This window comes from Drosophila ficusphila, unplaced genomic scaffold (genome assembly GCF_018152265.1).
Source record: "Drosophila ficusphila isolate 14025-0441.05 unplaced genomic scaffold, ASM1815226v1 contig_470, whole genome shotgun sequence".
NCBI classification, from domain to species: Eukaryota; Metazoa; Arthropoda; class Insecta; order Diptera; family Drosophilidae; genus Drosophila; species Drosophila ficusphila.
Window position 1 is genome coordinate 3,240,587 of NW_025064389.1, and position 16,111 is coordinate 3,256,697.

The following is a 16,111-nucleotide window of genomic DNA, read 5'->3' on the forward strand; positions in this document are numbered from 1 at the left end:
TCGGTACCACTGAGGTTACGTACAAGATGGGAGGAATTTAAAGTTAATTTGTTGCACCTCCATCAGTTAAGGATTCCCAGATATTTAAAAACTGCACTATCTCAACCAATTTAACTGCACGTATTCGCCGATGCCTCAATTAAAGCTTATAGTGTTGTATATATTTTCGTACAAGAACAGCTGACGGAATTAAAGCCATGTTGTTAACGGCAAAATCCAAGGTAGCCCCTCTAAAAACCAGGTCACTTCCCCGTCTTGAACTTTGTGCGGCTCATGTTGCAGCTGATCTGTTGAATAAAATCAGGCCTATAGTATCAAGCCCAATTGAAAAAGTAACTTTCTGGTCGGATTCTGAAATAGTCCTTTATTGGGTGAAGTCTCATCCGTCGATTTTATCAGTTTTCGTTGGAAACCGAATAGCTGAAATTCAGGATTGAAGCAAGACAGTCCACTAGACAGTCCACTGCGACAACGGCACGAATTTCGTGGGCGCGAGCAATCGCATGGAGGAGTTCGGTGAGAGGCTGAGAGCAGAGTTGACCGGCGTCCAACGCTACGCTTCCGAAGAAGGAGTCTCCTCACTTTGGAGGCCGCTGTGAAGTCTGCGAAAGGCCTTCTCCTTCGAACGGCAGGTCGCGCTTTACTCACCGCGGACGAGTTGACGACGTTCCTCGTAGGCGTGGAGGCAACCCTCAGTTCAAGGCCAGTAGGCCCACTCAGCCAGGACCCCAACGATGGAGAAGCACTGACGCCAGCACACGGGTCCACTGAAGGCCCCAACGGAGGAGAAGGTGCCCGAAAAAAAAAGTTGCTTGTACGCTCGCTCAAGCAAGAGTTCTGGCTGAAGTGGTCGACGAGTTGTCGTCGGAGCCTAATGGTTCGGGCGAAATGGACCAAGGAGTACCCAGATATTAAGGTCGGCCAATTGGTGCTCGTGGCCGAGGACAACTGCCCGCCGCAGAGGTGGCTGGTGGATGGGATAACCGCCGTACACGCAGGGGAAAGACGGAAAGTTCAAGGTCGTCCACCTGAAAACCACCAACGGCGATATTAAAAGGGCCATGCAAAAATTGGCACTCCTGCCCATTGAATGAAGTAGGGGTGAAGTAGGTGCTCAACGCGGGCGGTGTTGGCTGATTTCAGCCTTTTTATTTCAGCCTTTTTATATTAGGAATAAGATAATTAAGTAAGAAGAAATTAAATTGAAATGGAACTTGTAGTGAAGCAAATATAAAATAAGTAGAATAAGTTGAATGATGGGATGGGATGGCTTTCATTCGTACAGAATAAAGTTTTCTGATCGCGGTCAACTTGGTGGCCGCCAGTGCGATCTCTGTTTTCGAATGATTTCAAGTTGACACACAGCCTCCTCGTGGCACCTCCTGGGTAGCTATCTTAGCATCCGCTACATAGTGAGCTAATGTGTGCAGCGATGTCACCCGGACGTTAAACGGTTGAGCGCAGGGTTTGGAACCCGCCTCGTAAAAAAAAAGAAACCCAGTGGAGACCAAAGCGAAAGCCTCATATAGGATCCTCCCTTACGTTGACAACCACCGCAAAACGAAAAAGGACTACGATTTAAGGATATGCACCTGGAATGTCCGAACCCTTAAGGGGCACAACTAGTGTGACATTTCAAAAAAATCTTTTTTTTTTCTTTTCATATTTCGGTAGATTAAACCTTTAAAAATAACATATTAAAATTTCAAATCGATATCTCAAATAGTTTTTGAGTTATAGCAATTTTAAGAGCCGCCGCTCTCATAACAGTGCAAGCGATCATTTTATCTTTAAACGCGTTTTTCTCGAAACAGCATTTTCCGAATTTGCTGCAGTGATAACTCAAAAACTAATGATCCGATCACTATCAAATTTTTTTTACATGTTCTATATATAGTTCTCTCTACAATGACCTATCGATTTTTTGATCTGATCAAAAATCGAATTTTGGCAGGCCAAAAACGACCAAAATTTTGGGTAAAATTCGATTTTTTTTTTTTTAACACCGCCATTTTGTCAATTTTTGATATTTTTTATTTATCGTAGGTCATTGTATAGACAATATCATCTAATTTAACGAGAATTTTTCATTTTTTGATTTCATCCACGGAGAGGGCCGGAATCACTGCAGCAGTTGAGGCACTTTTTTTTAGCGCCGTTGGAGATCGGCTCTAACTTAAAAAACATTTACTTTTTTTCTTTAAAATTTTTACTGTATATTCTTCAAACATGTATAAATATATTCTGAAAATGTTAAAATAATTGATCAAGTAGTTTTTTTTAATAAAAATTCCCAAAAATCACCTTTTTTTTTGGCCGTCACACTAGTTGTGCCCCTTAATTGGGAAGGTGCCTCTATCCAACTGGCGGATGCCCTCGAAAAATTAAAGGCTGACATTACCGCCATCCAGGAAATGAGATGGACAGGACAAGGTTGCTCCAAGCGAGCAAACTGCGATATCTACTACAGCTGCCATGCGGAGAGGCGCGAATTTGGATGCGGATTTGTAGTAAGCCGAAGACTTCGCCACCACGTCTCCAACTTCACCCCAGTGAGTGAACGACTGGCTACAATCCGCGTCAAAGCTAGGTTTTTCAATCTAAGCATAATTTGCGCGCACGCCCCGACGGAGGAGAAGGACAATGCTGTTAAGGATGCATTCTACGCGAGACTCGAGGACACATACGACCGCTGCCCAGACCACGACGTGAAGATTATCCTCGGGGACTTCAACGCAAAGGTCGGGCGCGAACGCATCTTTAACCCCACCGTCGGTCAATTCAGTCTCCATGAGACCACCTCGAACAATGGTCTCAGGCTGATTGACTCCGCCGCGGCGCGAAACATGGTAGTGAGTAGCACCAGATTTCGGCACCTCGACATCCAGAAGGCCACGTGGCTTTCCCCTGATCAAAAGTCGCGCAACCAGATTGATCACGTTGTGATAGACGGAAGGCATGCCTCAAGCGTGATGGACGTGCGTATGTTTCGTGGAGTCAACATTGACTCGGACCACTCTTTTACCGCAGCCAAGATACGCATGCGGCTATGCCGAGCGAAAAACATACGCCCCATCACGCAACGAAAGCTTGACGTCACTAGACTGCGATCACAACGGACAGCAATGGCCTACTCCACTCACCTCTCGGAACTGCTCCGCCAACCTATCCCTCTCCCTGTTGACGCCGGCGGACTCTGGGCGCACATATCCCACTCCATGCGAGCTGCTGCTGAAGCGACCATTGGGTTCAAGCGCCCACCCACACGGAACCAATGAACCAATCCCGCCATCGGAGGAAGCAGCCTGATACCACCAATCGACGACAATGTGGATATACCACTACCTAGCCATGACGAGGTCCGAGTTGCTATAACGCGGCTCAAAAACAACAAAGCAGCCGGTGCTGATGGACTGCCTGCAGAGCTGTTTAAGGCCGGAGGCGAAGAGCTGATAAGGTGCATGCATCAGCTCTTGTGCAAAATATGGCTAAAAGAAAGCATGCCCAACGATTGGAATCTCAGCGTCTTTTGTCCTGTACTGAAGAAAGGTGACCCGACGATATGCGCCAACTACCGGGGAATCAGCCTGATTACCATCTCATACAAGGTCCTCGAGCGTAATATGTGAACGACTGAAGCCGTATACCAGCACACTGATTGGACCTTATCAGTGCGGCTTCAGACCTGGTAAGTCCACCATAGACCAGATCTTCACATTACGCCAAATCCTAGAAAAAACCCACGAGAATAACATCGACCCACACCATCTCTTTGTCGATTATAAAGCTGCATTCGATAGCCCGACGAGGGAACGCCTATATGCCACCATGTCTGAGTTCGGTATTCCTGCAAAGCTAATACGGCTTTGCAGAATGACATTGAGCAGTACCATCAGCTCTGTCAAGGTAGGAACGAACCTCTCCGAACCTTTTAATACCGTTCGAGGTTTCAGACAAGGCGACCCCCTGTCATGCGATCCCTACATCGATCTGGCACTATTTTTTATAAAAGTGTCCAGCTTCTTGCGTTTGCCGATGATATTGACATCATTGGCCGCAGCAAGCGTGATGTCACTGCTGCATTTTCGGCTATCGAAAAAGAGTCGGCAAAAGTGGGTTTGGCGGTAAATGAGGGCAAGACGAAGTACATGCTGTCGACAAGCAGGGAGGCGCGGCGCCTAGACTCCCATGTGGTAGCGGACAGCTATACCTTCGAAGTGGTCAAGGAGTTCACGTACCTTGGCACTGCCATTAACACCGAAAATGACGCCGAAATTAACACCGAAATGAGAAAAATTCTTCGCAAGATCTTTGGTCCCGTTCGGATTGGGGACGACTTTCGCATTCGGATGAACCACGAGCTGTACGAGTTGTACGACGACGTGGACGTGGTCCGGCGCATCATGATACAACGTCTACGCTGGCTCGGCCACGTTGTGCGTATGGATAAAGAATTTCCAGCTCAGAAGGTGTTTGAAGCGAGGATCGACTACGGGCGACGACGAAGGGGACGACCAAAGCTCCGATGGAAGGACCAAGTGGAGGAGAACCTGACTGCACTGGGTATTTCCGATTGGAGGAGGCGCGCGAGGAGCAGAGGCGCCTGGAGGGAGACGCTGAGGTCGGCCAAAACCCGAATCGGGTTGTAGTGCCACCTAATGAATGAATAAGTTGAAGTAGAAACGGCGAATGTGGATCGCGTCGGTTTCAAGCGGGAAGAAGGAAGAGGAGTAAGATGTAAAATAAATTAAGTCAGTCTCGTTTATCTTTCTGATCGTTTCGCACGCACCCGCGCTTTAAGTTTTTTCTCGCCGCTTGTTACCTTTTGAAACCTTATAATAAAACTTGTCATATTTTCCTGTGTTTAATTTGTATCGTTATTGTTTTCAATTTGGCAGTGTTTAAATATACTTTACTCACAAAATCTATTGTGAAGTTTCAAGTACCAATTAAGTTAGAAACCGACAGGAAATTGAAAACCCAAAGGAGGAAGAAAAACCCAGGAATCCACATCAAATTAACGACAGAAAGCAAAAAAAAAAAAATATAAATAAATTAATTAATGTGACAAACAAAAAACTGCAAAGAAAATGAGACTATTTATCACAGACTAATATAGTATGGATCACAGCTCAATAAATTGATTCTGCGACCGGGAGCACTGGCCAGCATTTTTCTGGACAAGCCTCCCACTTCCTCAGCTAAACTCTAGTTCCCCAGTCCCCCTTCCCGATGCAATTGCATTTGTCTACAAGGCACCGTTCAGAGTGACCGACAACTAGGTCAGCTCCTTGCGAGACGTCGTCACCTCGACCATTTTATATATATTTTTTTTAATTTGGTGGGCTGTACCGCGAGCTCAACGATCTCCTTTAGGCCAAGTCCTCCCGAGTGCCCGCAGACCGACAACATCAAATCGATTGCTCGTCGTCTCACAACACTTAATTCCTGCGATCTCTAACAAAAAGGTAAACAAACAAAAAATCAAATTCAAATATTCAATTACAAGGCGACGGAAATTTGCATCTTGCACCGATGGTCAGGTGTTCTTGGCCACTGCGTATCCACCCAACCTAAGATGCTTGGTAAGTACTATCACCGCATCACCCATAATTGGTCAGCATAGCCACTACTGGCGACTAAAATAATTCCATCTCCCCCACAGAAAAAAACCTAGCCATATAAGTAATATTTCACGTAAGTATATAAGACATTTCGTTTCCAACTATTTCAAATATTTCAATTAACCGCCGACTTACTTTTGTAGTGGTCAAAGCTGAATTTTTGAAACAAGGATCGGACACTCACCAATAAAAATGTTCTGCCACCTTTGTATCGGCAGAACTCTCTTTGCTCTCTCTTTTGTGACCTAATCCTAAGGAGCTGCATGGGAAAAGAAGGAACGCCGAACGGTATGAGAGATTTACACGCACAAACCCTTCATACTACTTAATTGCGACCTTTTTTAGCAAACGGTCAAACGCTAAGCTTTGGCCTAATTCACAACTAAATTGGACAATCGAGTATTTTAATTTCTTAAAAACAACACATTTCATTAATCAATTTTTAATTCCAGGAAATGGTGGTTGGGCTCAGCCCACCAGGGAACCGCACGGTGAGGAATGAAGGCGTATGGACTTGGCTGGCCACAGGCACGTATCCAGGGAGGGGGCCAGTTTCCAACTGCTACTGCCAGGATATGCTTGCGAGAAAAAAATTGATGAACTGGAAGAATTAGGTCCATACTTTCAAGACGAAATGCCATTGTCCGCAGTTCAAGCTGAGTACAAGTTATGGTGTGCCAAAATTTCATCAATTTACCCATCAACCGAAATTTTGAGACTGTTGTAGTGTTGTGATGGAACATTTTTTCGCGGGATAAATCTTCTTCTCAAGGTCATGGCTACTCTTCCAGTCACAACGGCTAGCGTCGTAAGAACGTTTTCAACAATGAAGAGGATAAAAACTCTACCTCGTAGTGTGATGGGCCACGACAGACTAAGTGCACTCGCGATGATGTCAATTCACTGAGATACTGTCGTTGATCCGGAGGAAGTTCTCGACCGTTTGGCGAAGAAAAAATCAAGGAAGTTACTCATTTAAGGTGTATGTTCTGAAGGAAAATACATACTGTATTCACATTTTGCTATTTGCAGATATTTTATGTGAAACATAAATAATGCTTCAATTTTTTTTTAACATTATAGTAACTGTTAATTGTAACCTTATACTTTGTACTGTACCTTTTTCTTGCACAATGAATCATAAAAGATCAAACGTCACGTACTGATTAAAGATTGATGTGTGATTTGCCTTTTTCTGAATTTATTCAAATAAGTCCACATTTTTTATTGATTTTTTTCCTTGAACCCCGGGCCACGGGGGCCCCCAAAATGTGTAAGAGTGAATATTTAAAATTTGATTTTTATTTGTAAAATGGGTAAATAATGTGATAAATAAATATTTCTTCTCACAATATTTTTTATACCCTTGCAGAGCAAAAGGGTATTATAATTTCAGTCAGAAGTTTGCAACGCAGTGAAGGAGACACCTCAGACCCAATAAAGTAGGTATATATATTCTTGATCAGCTTCACAATCTGAATCGAAATATGTATGTACGTCTGTCTGTCCTCCTGTCGGTTTCTATGTAAACTCGTCTCTCAGTTTTAAAGCAATCTTGCTGAAACTTTCCCAAAAGTTGTTTAGTTATTGCCCGCAGTATATAAGTCGGAACGGGCCGGATCGGCCGACTATATCGGATAGCTCCCATACGAGAGAATGAAATAAAAAATTCTCACGCCGTTGTTTTTGATCAGATCGACTTGATTTCTTTAAGATGGCGTTTTCGAACTGTTATTGAATTTCGGATTAAATTTGATCAAAATTAATGGAAATAAATTGATAACGTTGTTTTTTATCCCACGAGTATGATTTTTTGAATATCAAGTTTTTAAAAACTCTTATATTGAGAAAAAAGTTTCATAAAAATCGGACAACTATATCTTATAGCTGCCATAGGAAAGATCGAAAAATCTATATAGAAATAACGGAAATCAAATTGTAACATCGTTGTTTTTCATCAGACAAGCATGATTTTTGGAATATAGAGTTTTCTAACGACTCTTGATAACCGAATTAAATTTCATCAAAATCGGACGAGTATATCATGTAGCCGTCATTTGAACAATAGTCGAAAATATAGAAAATGAATAGAAAAATCGTCTTAGCTTCGATGTGGTTTAGCCTTTATGTATTTTTTTCGACATATTTGATGACGGCAAGGGTATAAAAGCTTCGGTTTGCCGAAGCTAGCCTCCATTCTTGTTTGTGGAAAATCTTTTCCTCCATATAAGGGCCTCCAAAAAATTGTTTTATACGGGGCCCCGACAAGGCACGCTACGCCACTGACACCACCTGAACCATTGAACGGCTTACTTATCGGCATGGATCCAGATTCTAAGGTGTTCCTGAAGTCAATTCGAACATTTAATTCATGCTTTCAAATGACATCGTTCGGAGCAACAATTAATGATATATAACTATAAGTAATATATTATAATAACTTAAAAATAATGTTTGCTGTTTGTTCTTTCTATATTCCCTCATGGTTTACAGCGCTCCAGATGACTTTTTAAATTTTGTACAGAAATTATAAAGTCATCTGGTGGCAAAACAACGTTTGTCGGGTCAGCTAGTATGTATATATAAGAAAGACAGAACGCATTCGTTAAGTATCACAACTATTAGATATCCGTTGCTCAAATAAAAACTTTTATTAAGCGTAACAAGTAAGCAGTTCTGAAACGACCCAATGGCTAGTGGGCGTAAAGGTAGGCGTGGAAAACTTTCGTAAACATTTGCCATCGTATTTCTGATTACATTACATTACATTTTCATATACTTTTTCCGTTGCGTATTCATCAATACAATGTTCACGCTCAATCCCAATATTTTAGTCTTATAGTCCTCGTAATCTTCACGTTGAAACAAACATAAAGGATTCAACAGCGAGGCAGTTGGACGTAAAAGGATCTACATTTTTTATTCCAATATTCCAACTTTTGTAGTTACCGCGAAGTCCGCGTTCTTACAGACTCGTCAAATATCCTGATATACATACATACATATGTTATACAGTTTTAAGCTTAAATACCGGGACATTAAACATTAAAAAAAAGTTTTTCCTTTTATTTGTAATTTCTATACTTCTTGTTGAAATCAGTCAATCACTGTCAAAATTTTAAAGTAAAACAGTTCGTTTTACTTTTGTAATTAAGGCGTTAAGGTACGTGGTTTAACGTCATAAAAGGTTAACAAGCATTTAAAACACAGTCAATTTATTTTTTATATTGAAAGTCCCAGAATTTTTTGATTTTTTTTTAACTTAAATTTACTTAAGCCTAAACAGACTCCTGTGAACTCTAGAAATACGGTGTGTTTTGTTATAGCGAAATGTTCTAGGATTTAAAAAGCATTTATTTTGTTTAAAAACAAAGGTAAAATTGCGCTTTAGCGGCTTTTGCTAAAAATGGTCTAGGAATTTTTTTTTTTTTTTAATGGATACCTTGGGGCCTAAACATTAATAAAAAAGTGGCGGAAAGCTTAAATTTTAATTATTTATGTGTTAAAATTGCAATTATTACTGCCGCGAGGCAACCCGTTTTAGAACATTGCCATGTTTTTCTAGCGAAAAACTTTACCGTTGAGAATGTGTTGTGGATGAAGAGTGCTGCAATTGTGTGAAAATTTAAAAACAAAAGAAATTTAACAATTTTACCATGTCAGGCACTGCCAATTTTACTACTGAGCGCTGTAAAGGTTGCGAAATGACTCAGAGTGATTTTATAGTACTGAGTGAATACCCAGAAAAGCTATGGCCAGTTGCTTTTTTGCTATTTTTACAAATAAATACTTAGAAATCAAGCTTTCCGCCACTTTTTTATTAATGTTTAGGCCCCAAGGTATCCATTAAAAAAAAAAACAAAATTCCTAGACCATTTTTAGCAAAAGCCGCTAAAGCGCAATTTTACCAAATAACCAATTTTTGATGAACCCCAGTTTTAACTAACATTACTTACGTAAGTTTGTACAGTAGGTCAAAGTTTTAATGTCCAAATAGTTTGTTGAGCCACTCCTATATACCTTATGGGGACAGAAATAACACCATACAATATACATATGATCTGACCGTGAACATTTTTGAACAAAATGCACAAAATGGTTTATTTCATTGATAATAAGGACTTTTACAAATTATCGCTTCCTGTGCATGTGTTCACGGTTCTTGCGCTTCCAGGCCGCACGCCTAGATCCACCAATTGTTTGGGAATATCTGTATCCTTTTCCAATTCCCCGCGAACTCTTTCCGGCTGAAGTAAGACCACGCAGTTCACGATGCTTGTGGACATGCTTGCAAATCCAGTTGATTTTTGGATCGCGACGAATAGCACTGTGATGAGTATCGATCAAGATTACCTCAAAGTACTTATAAGAAGCATCTTGGGCAATCCAATACGAGTTTAAAACTCGCAACCCACCAAGTCTACGGCCAACACGTTCCTAAAAATAAGTAACATTGTTCGATTAAGTATATATTTTAGTACGGCAAAAGCATGTTTTGCACAAACAACGTCAGACATCTAAGGAAGTTTAATCAACATGAATTTCTGTCAAATTTTTTTATCATCACTTACAAGACGTAAAAAAAAAAAAAAAAACATGGGAATTCTTACCTCAGCAATCGATTGTAGTCCACGATAGGGCTTCAATTGGTTAACACCATGACTTTTAGGCTTTCCGTAAGTGCAGCCCTTGGGCACCGGACGCTTGCGGCCCCCTCGGCGCACACGAATCCTATAAATAACAAAGCCTTGTTTTGCGCGGTATCCCAAACGTCTTGCCTTGTCTGGACGAGTGGGCCTGGGAGAACGGTGCAGTTTGGTTAATTGGCGGTACTGCCAAACGCGAATACGCAACAAGTATCGCATAACATCGCTCTGTTTCTTCCTATACAGTTCCTGCATGTACCGGTAGGCCCCCATCTTTGCAAATTGATAGACCTAGTAACAAATGCATTCGTTATTTAGTAACCGTCACATCATCGGTCCATCAACTCTTTCCATTGAAAACTTATTCCAATAAAAGACATTTTGTTCATCTATAAAACAAAATGTTATTGAGCGAAAAATATTCTAATGGAACAATGCACAAGATACATATTTAATTCAGAAATCCATAATCATCTACAAAATAATCAGAGTGGTGCATGGAAAATGTCATCATTCAACAAAACAATATACAAAAAGAAATATTACAAAAAAAAAAATACCCAAAACTAACACGGGAAAAAAAAAAAATTACTAAAGACACGACCAACTTACAAGGCGGTATAAATCCAAAAGAAGGAAGTAAGCACTAGAAGGTACGGAGACACCAGTGTATACAGCGTTGCTCTGGAAATCACAAGCATCGATTATTTAAAGTTAGCCCATCTTCTGTGCGAAACGATGGCAAAGAACGTTCCCAAATAATTTAATTATATGATATGCGCACAAGATATGTTTGCTTAAGGGTCAATGCTGATAGTAAACTAGACATCTGCATGAGTGGCAAAAAACACACATTGAAATGCACAATGCTCAATATGAGTTGAGTGAATTTGAGAGCAAAGCCAAAATGGTGTGAGAGGGTTGGCTTTCTTACGCTTACTCATTTCCACAAAGAGCAGGTAGAAGGAAACGAATTAAGTGAAATGAGAACGTTGAAAACAGAGACGTTTCATTCGAATGATTCGAGTTGCAAATGTAAATAAAAGGAAATAAAAACAAATTAAATGCAGTGTAAATATTTATGGCTTTTCTTTTTATTTATTTCTAAATTAACAATAACTTACAACTAATTTAAATTGGAAAGCAAAAACATTATTTTTTTTGATATTTTCTGAGTTAGTGGCAAACGTGGGAAACTGTCTTTTTAACCAGCTGGCCTCTGCGACAGTCCCTAAACAACTTGTTGCAGAGGCGGAATAAGCAAAAGCCGTCTTGCATTTAATAATACACTAATTTACACAGAGAGGAATGTATGCCTTTAGACGTATGTTATGAATGTAATCATGCAGACGTCTATAGTAAACATATTGACGCGTTTCCGCGTATGTATCGTATGTTGAAATATCCAATTTTACAGGAGAAGGTTTTTTTTTTATTTCATCTCTTAGGAGCACTGTAACATACGATAAAATTGAAACTTAATTTTTATCGGAACTATAATGTTTTCAGTTATAATATTTCACAAGGTAGTGAGACATTAGGAGCCTAACAATTTTGCATTAAAATCTCAATTTCGAAAAAAAGCGATGATACTGTCGCGGAAATGCGTCGATACGTTTGCATCGAGTTCCAAACAAATATCATGCGTGAAAATGAGTATGATTTGTTTATTTATCAAGCTTTTTATTTTTGTAATTCCGCACGTATGTACACAAACAACTTCGTTTTCCCCTTTCCGTTTCTATATGTCATCTGCACTAAGCAGAAACACCTTTATGTGGTTTTTACATCAAAATTCAAGCTAATTTTGTTGTTACGTTGTCGGCATGCGTTAACTTGAAACATTTGGTCAGAGCTTAAATAAAAGGTAAAATTGCGCTTCAGGGGCTTTTGCTAAAAATGGGCTAGGAAATTTATTCTTTTTAAAAAAAGCTACCTTGGGACTTAAACATTTATAAAAAAAAAGTGGCGGAAAGCGTGAATTCTTATTATTTATTTGTTAAAATAGCAATTTTCACTGCCGCGAGACAACCCGGTTTTAAAACAATGCCATGTTTTTCAAGCGAAAAACTTTACCTTGAAGAATGTATTGTGGATGAAGAGTGCTGCAATTGTGTGAAAATTAAAAAAAAAAATAATAAAATTAAACAATTTCACCATGTCAGACACTGCAAGTTTTGGTACTGAACGCTGTAAAGATTGCGAAATGACTAAGAGTGATTTTATAGCACTGAGTGAAGATCTAGAATAGCTATGGCCAGTTGCTTTTTTGCTATTTTTACAAATAAATAATTAGAAATCATGCTTTTAATGTTTAGGTCCCAAGGTAGCTTTTTTAAAAAAGAATATGTTTCCTAGCCCATTTTTAACAAAAGCCCCTAAAGCGCAACTTCACCTTTGAGTTGGTCGTAAAACAATTAAATTGGTCACAAGTAGGTACATATTACACTGTGCGACAAAATTTAACAAAATCTTTGTTTAAGTTACTTTTTTGATTGTTTTCGGTTAAGGTGCATAAGTTATGCACAAAAATATTCATGCCACCTTCTAAGTGATAGGATTTCTTTTTTTATGATAAATTTAATGAAATTATTATTATGAAAATATTTAACACAAAATATTATTTTTTTTTTTACTTCCAATAAACTATTATTTTTTTTTAAAGTGAAATTTTTTTCTGATTTTTTTTGGCTTTTTCAGAGGTATCCTCGCGTAACAAGTTCCATACGTAGTCGCCCAGAGTATAGAGCTGGGAGAAAAAAATTTAAAGCATTGTTATAAAAGCCTAACGGTATATTTGCTTAATACATTTTAATTAATAGATATTGAACTTGCATGACCGCTTATAACAGTGAAAAAATATTTTCCCAATATGTGATTATAAGGCTGTGAAATATGCAAAACCGCGCGTTTTTGGGACATTTGAAAGAACTGAAAAATAAAAAAAATCAACTAAAACAATTTTTTTGTCGCACAGTGTAACCGGTGAATTTGAATGTAGAGATGGTAGCATTGCGAGTGCGAAACGATGTTGAGAAAATACGAAGTACCCAAAAGCTACAAAAGGGTAAATAATATTTTAGTATTTAAAATACACAATTCGGTCACTCTGGGCGGTAAACATGGTGTCTATGTATCAATAGCCACAAACAACGTCTCTATTGCCAATATACGATTTCCGAAAATTTAATTTGATGGTCGACGGTTTTTTAGTCGACTATAAATAAATAAATAATATCAAATATTACAAATTATTTTAAATAGCTAAAAAAATAGCACATTTTTTTTATGAAATAGTCAACATAACAGGCTCCTGCAAAATTGAGTGGTTTCTAGCAGGGACTGTAACGGTTATAATTAAAAAAGCAAAAAATTACAAAATTAAAGTTATTTCTTAATTTTTACGTAAAAAAATTGATTTTTAATACTTAAAATTAATTTTAATAATAAAAAATTAGTAATAATTATTAAATATACATTTTTATATAAAAATTACGCAATAACTTTTATTTTCAATTTTTATTATATAAATTGAAAAATAAAAATTATTCGATAACTTTTATTTTAAAAATCTATATATGGGACGTTCTTTTACAAATCGTACACCTTTTTTTGCGTCACAATTCCGATTTTTGTCAAAATTTTTTTTGAAGTGTAGGAAGCAAAATAAAAAGACACGTGTATCTGTATTTTGCTTAAAAATTTTTTTTTACAAAGTTAGGATTTTTGACAATATCAATGGTCTTCTCTATCCTTGAACACGTTAAATCAATTATCTCTTGTTCTATTAATCTTATCGTTACAATTTTTTTTTATTATTTAGTTCAAGAATTCAGCTTTCAAAAAGTAATTTTATTTTTTAATTTAATTTTTTATTTATAAGAATTAGTAACAAATTAATCATTATATCGACATTTCAATTACGATCCCCACAACTTATTTAATTGAAAAAAATCAGTTTATTATCCCTATGTTTCGCTCAATAAACAGAAAAAGGAATTAGAGTGGGGTCTTCATCAGATCAAGAGAAATTATAGTACCTTGTGTATCTAGTGCGGTAAGAACGAGATTACACTCGTGTGAAGTACACGAGTGTGGTCTCGTATTTACCGCACGTGGCACACACGGTGCTTTATGTCCGTAAACTCCTAAAAATTTGGCATTTTGAGTGCTTGTAGAGCACTATTTAAGAATAAATTTTTTTTTCCGAGGGAAACGAGGAGTGCGAGGGTAAAGGGGGTGGAAGGGGGGGTATCGATTTTAACAAATAACTTTCAGCTTGTTATTATATATTTTCTTTATTATTCTTTACTATTCTAACAGTACTCTTTTTACTTCACTGTTCACCGTTTTAGATTTTTAATAAAATAAACTAGAATAAGCTAAAATTTTTCAGTTTTAAATGCTATTTTGATGTTATGTTATGTTAAATCTGCGGTTATGCACTTTGAAACGTGAAAATTTTAGCTTATTCTTGTTACGACCCGCTTATCGAAGGGGCAAGGCCGGCTAGCCAGTCGACTCAGGGAGGGATTTTTCCCCATCTGCCCACAGGTCGCACCATAAATCCCAGCTGATTGGGAATCCAAAATAAACAAACAAAATAAAAAAAAAACAAAGGTAAATAAAACGCTAACAGAAACATTACTCGAATTTATAATTGACATTCACCTTTCATCTCTCCTGGACGCAGGCTCGGGACATGGCTGGAAATATCCTTGGACGCACCCTCCCTTACTGACCCCCAACTGGACATCATCTTGTTGGATGCCCCTGGGCGTGCGGCTATCTTGGCTTACTCCTGGTCACGGCTCGTCCTGTCATCTTCCCCCCCAACATCAAACGCTTAGCAACTCATATTCATAACAACATTTACTTATTACACATACTAATTTATCAACCTAATTTTTACAATCATTTATGGTTTCTTTCTTTTTTTGTATTTTTAGAAATTTACGGGCCAAAGCAAAATTATAGTGGATTCATATCATCCAAAAGTGTCAACGACGATGAAGACGAAAGAGGACAAGGACAACGAGGACACGAGAATTCGGTAAGGGTATAATATTGTAATTAAAGAACTTTTAATTAACCCACATTTCCTTTCAGCTTTTCCCTAACTGGAGCTCCACTAAGGGTCAGGGGCTGAGACGGGTGATTGTTGGAATATAAATTTATACCCCCACACAGATCGGCCTGGTGCCCTCAACCAAACACATATATATTTATAATTAACTTAAAATTAGGATATTTTGTATATTTTAAAGGATTAATTGCCTGGACCCGTTATTTTTACATGTTTGTTAAATTTTAAATTAGTTAGTGATTAATTTGGCTTCGTGATTGTTAATGAGGAACGTTAATTGATTTGTTATTTAATTCTTATTTCATTTTTCTTTCATTTACGTGCCCTTTTTTTTTATAATTTTAATTATGTGCTTTTAATTTTCTATTGTCTTTTTGTTTTGTTTTCGTGCGTTTACCGGCTTTTTATAATGCCATATAAATAAATAAATATGTTCAAATAAATAAATAAATGTGTTTAAATAAATATATATATATATATAAGTAAATAAATAAGAACACCTACGCACCGACGAATAGATTAATATTTAAATAAATTAGCACTGGCACAAATAAATACATAACATATATATATATATATAAGTCAAATAAATAAATAAATATGTGAAATAAATAAATAAATAAGTTATTGCGAATAAATAAATAGTTTAAATAAATATTATAACTGCCGATATAGTAATCAATTTAAAGAAATGAGGACGGCAAAAATATCACGTGATTTATGTTTTCTTTATTTCCTTGATCTAGGTCGGTGCA

At 38.0% G+C, this 16,111-nt stretch overlaps 1 protein-coding gene and 1 non-coding gene across 2 annotated transcripts; both read right to left on the minus strand.

The window, feature by feature from the left end:
* Nucleotides 1-9,675: 9,675 nt before the first annotated feature.
* LOC108087745 (60S ribosomal protein L15) lies at nt 9,676-10,650 on the minus strand. The gene is made up of 2 exons (XM_017185267.2): nt 10,235-10,650; nt 9,676-10,061 (listed from the first exon to the last, which is right to left on the minus strand). The coding sequence occupies exons 1-2, from the start codon at nt 10,541-10,543 to the stop codon at nt 9,756-9,758; spliced, it is 615 nt and encodes a 204-aa protein (XP_017040756.1). The 5' UTR covers nt 10,544-10,650; the 3' UTR covers nt 9,676-9,755.
* Nucleotides 10,651-10,720: 70 nt separating this feature from the next.
* Nucleotides 10,721-10,793, minus strand: LOC122320360. Its single transcript, XR_006245625.1, has one exon. It is a non-coding gene; the product is annotated as a small nucleolar RNA Me18S-Gm1358 (small nucleolar RNA).
* Between the last annotated feature and the right edge of the window lie 5,318 nt (nt 10,794-16,111).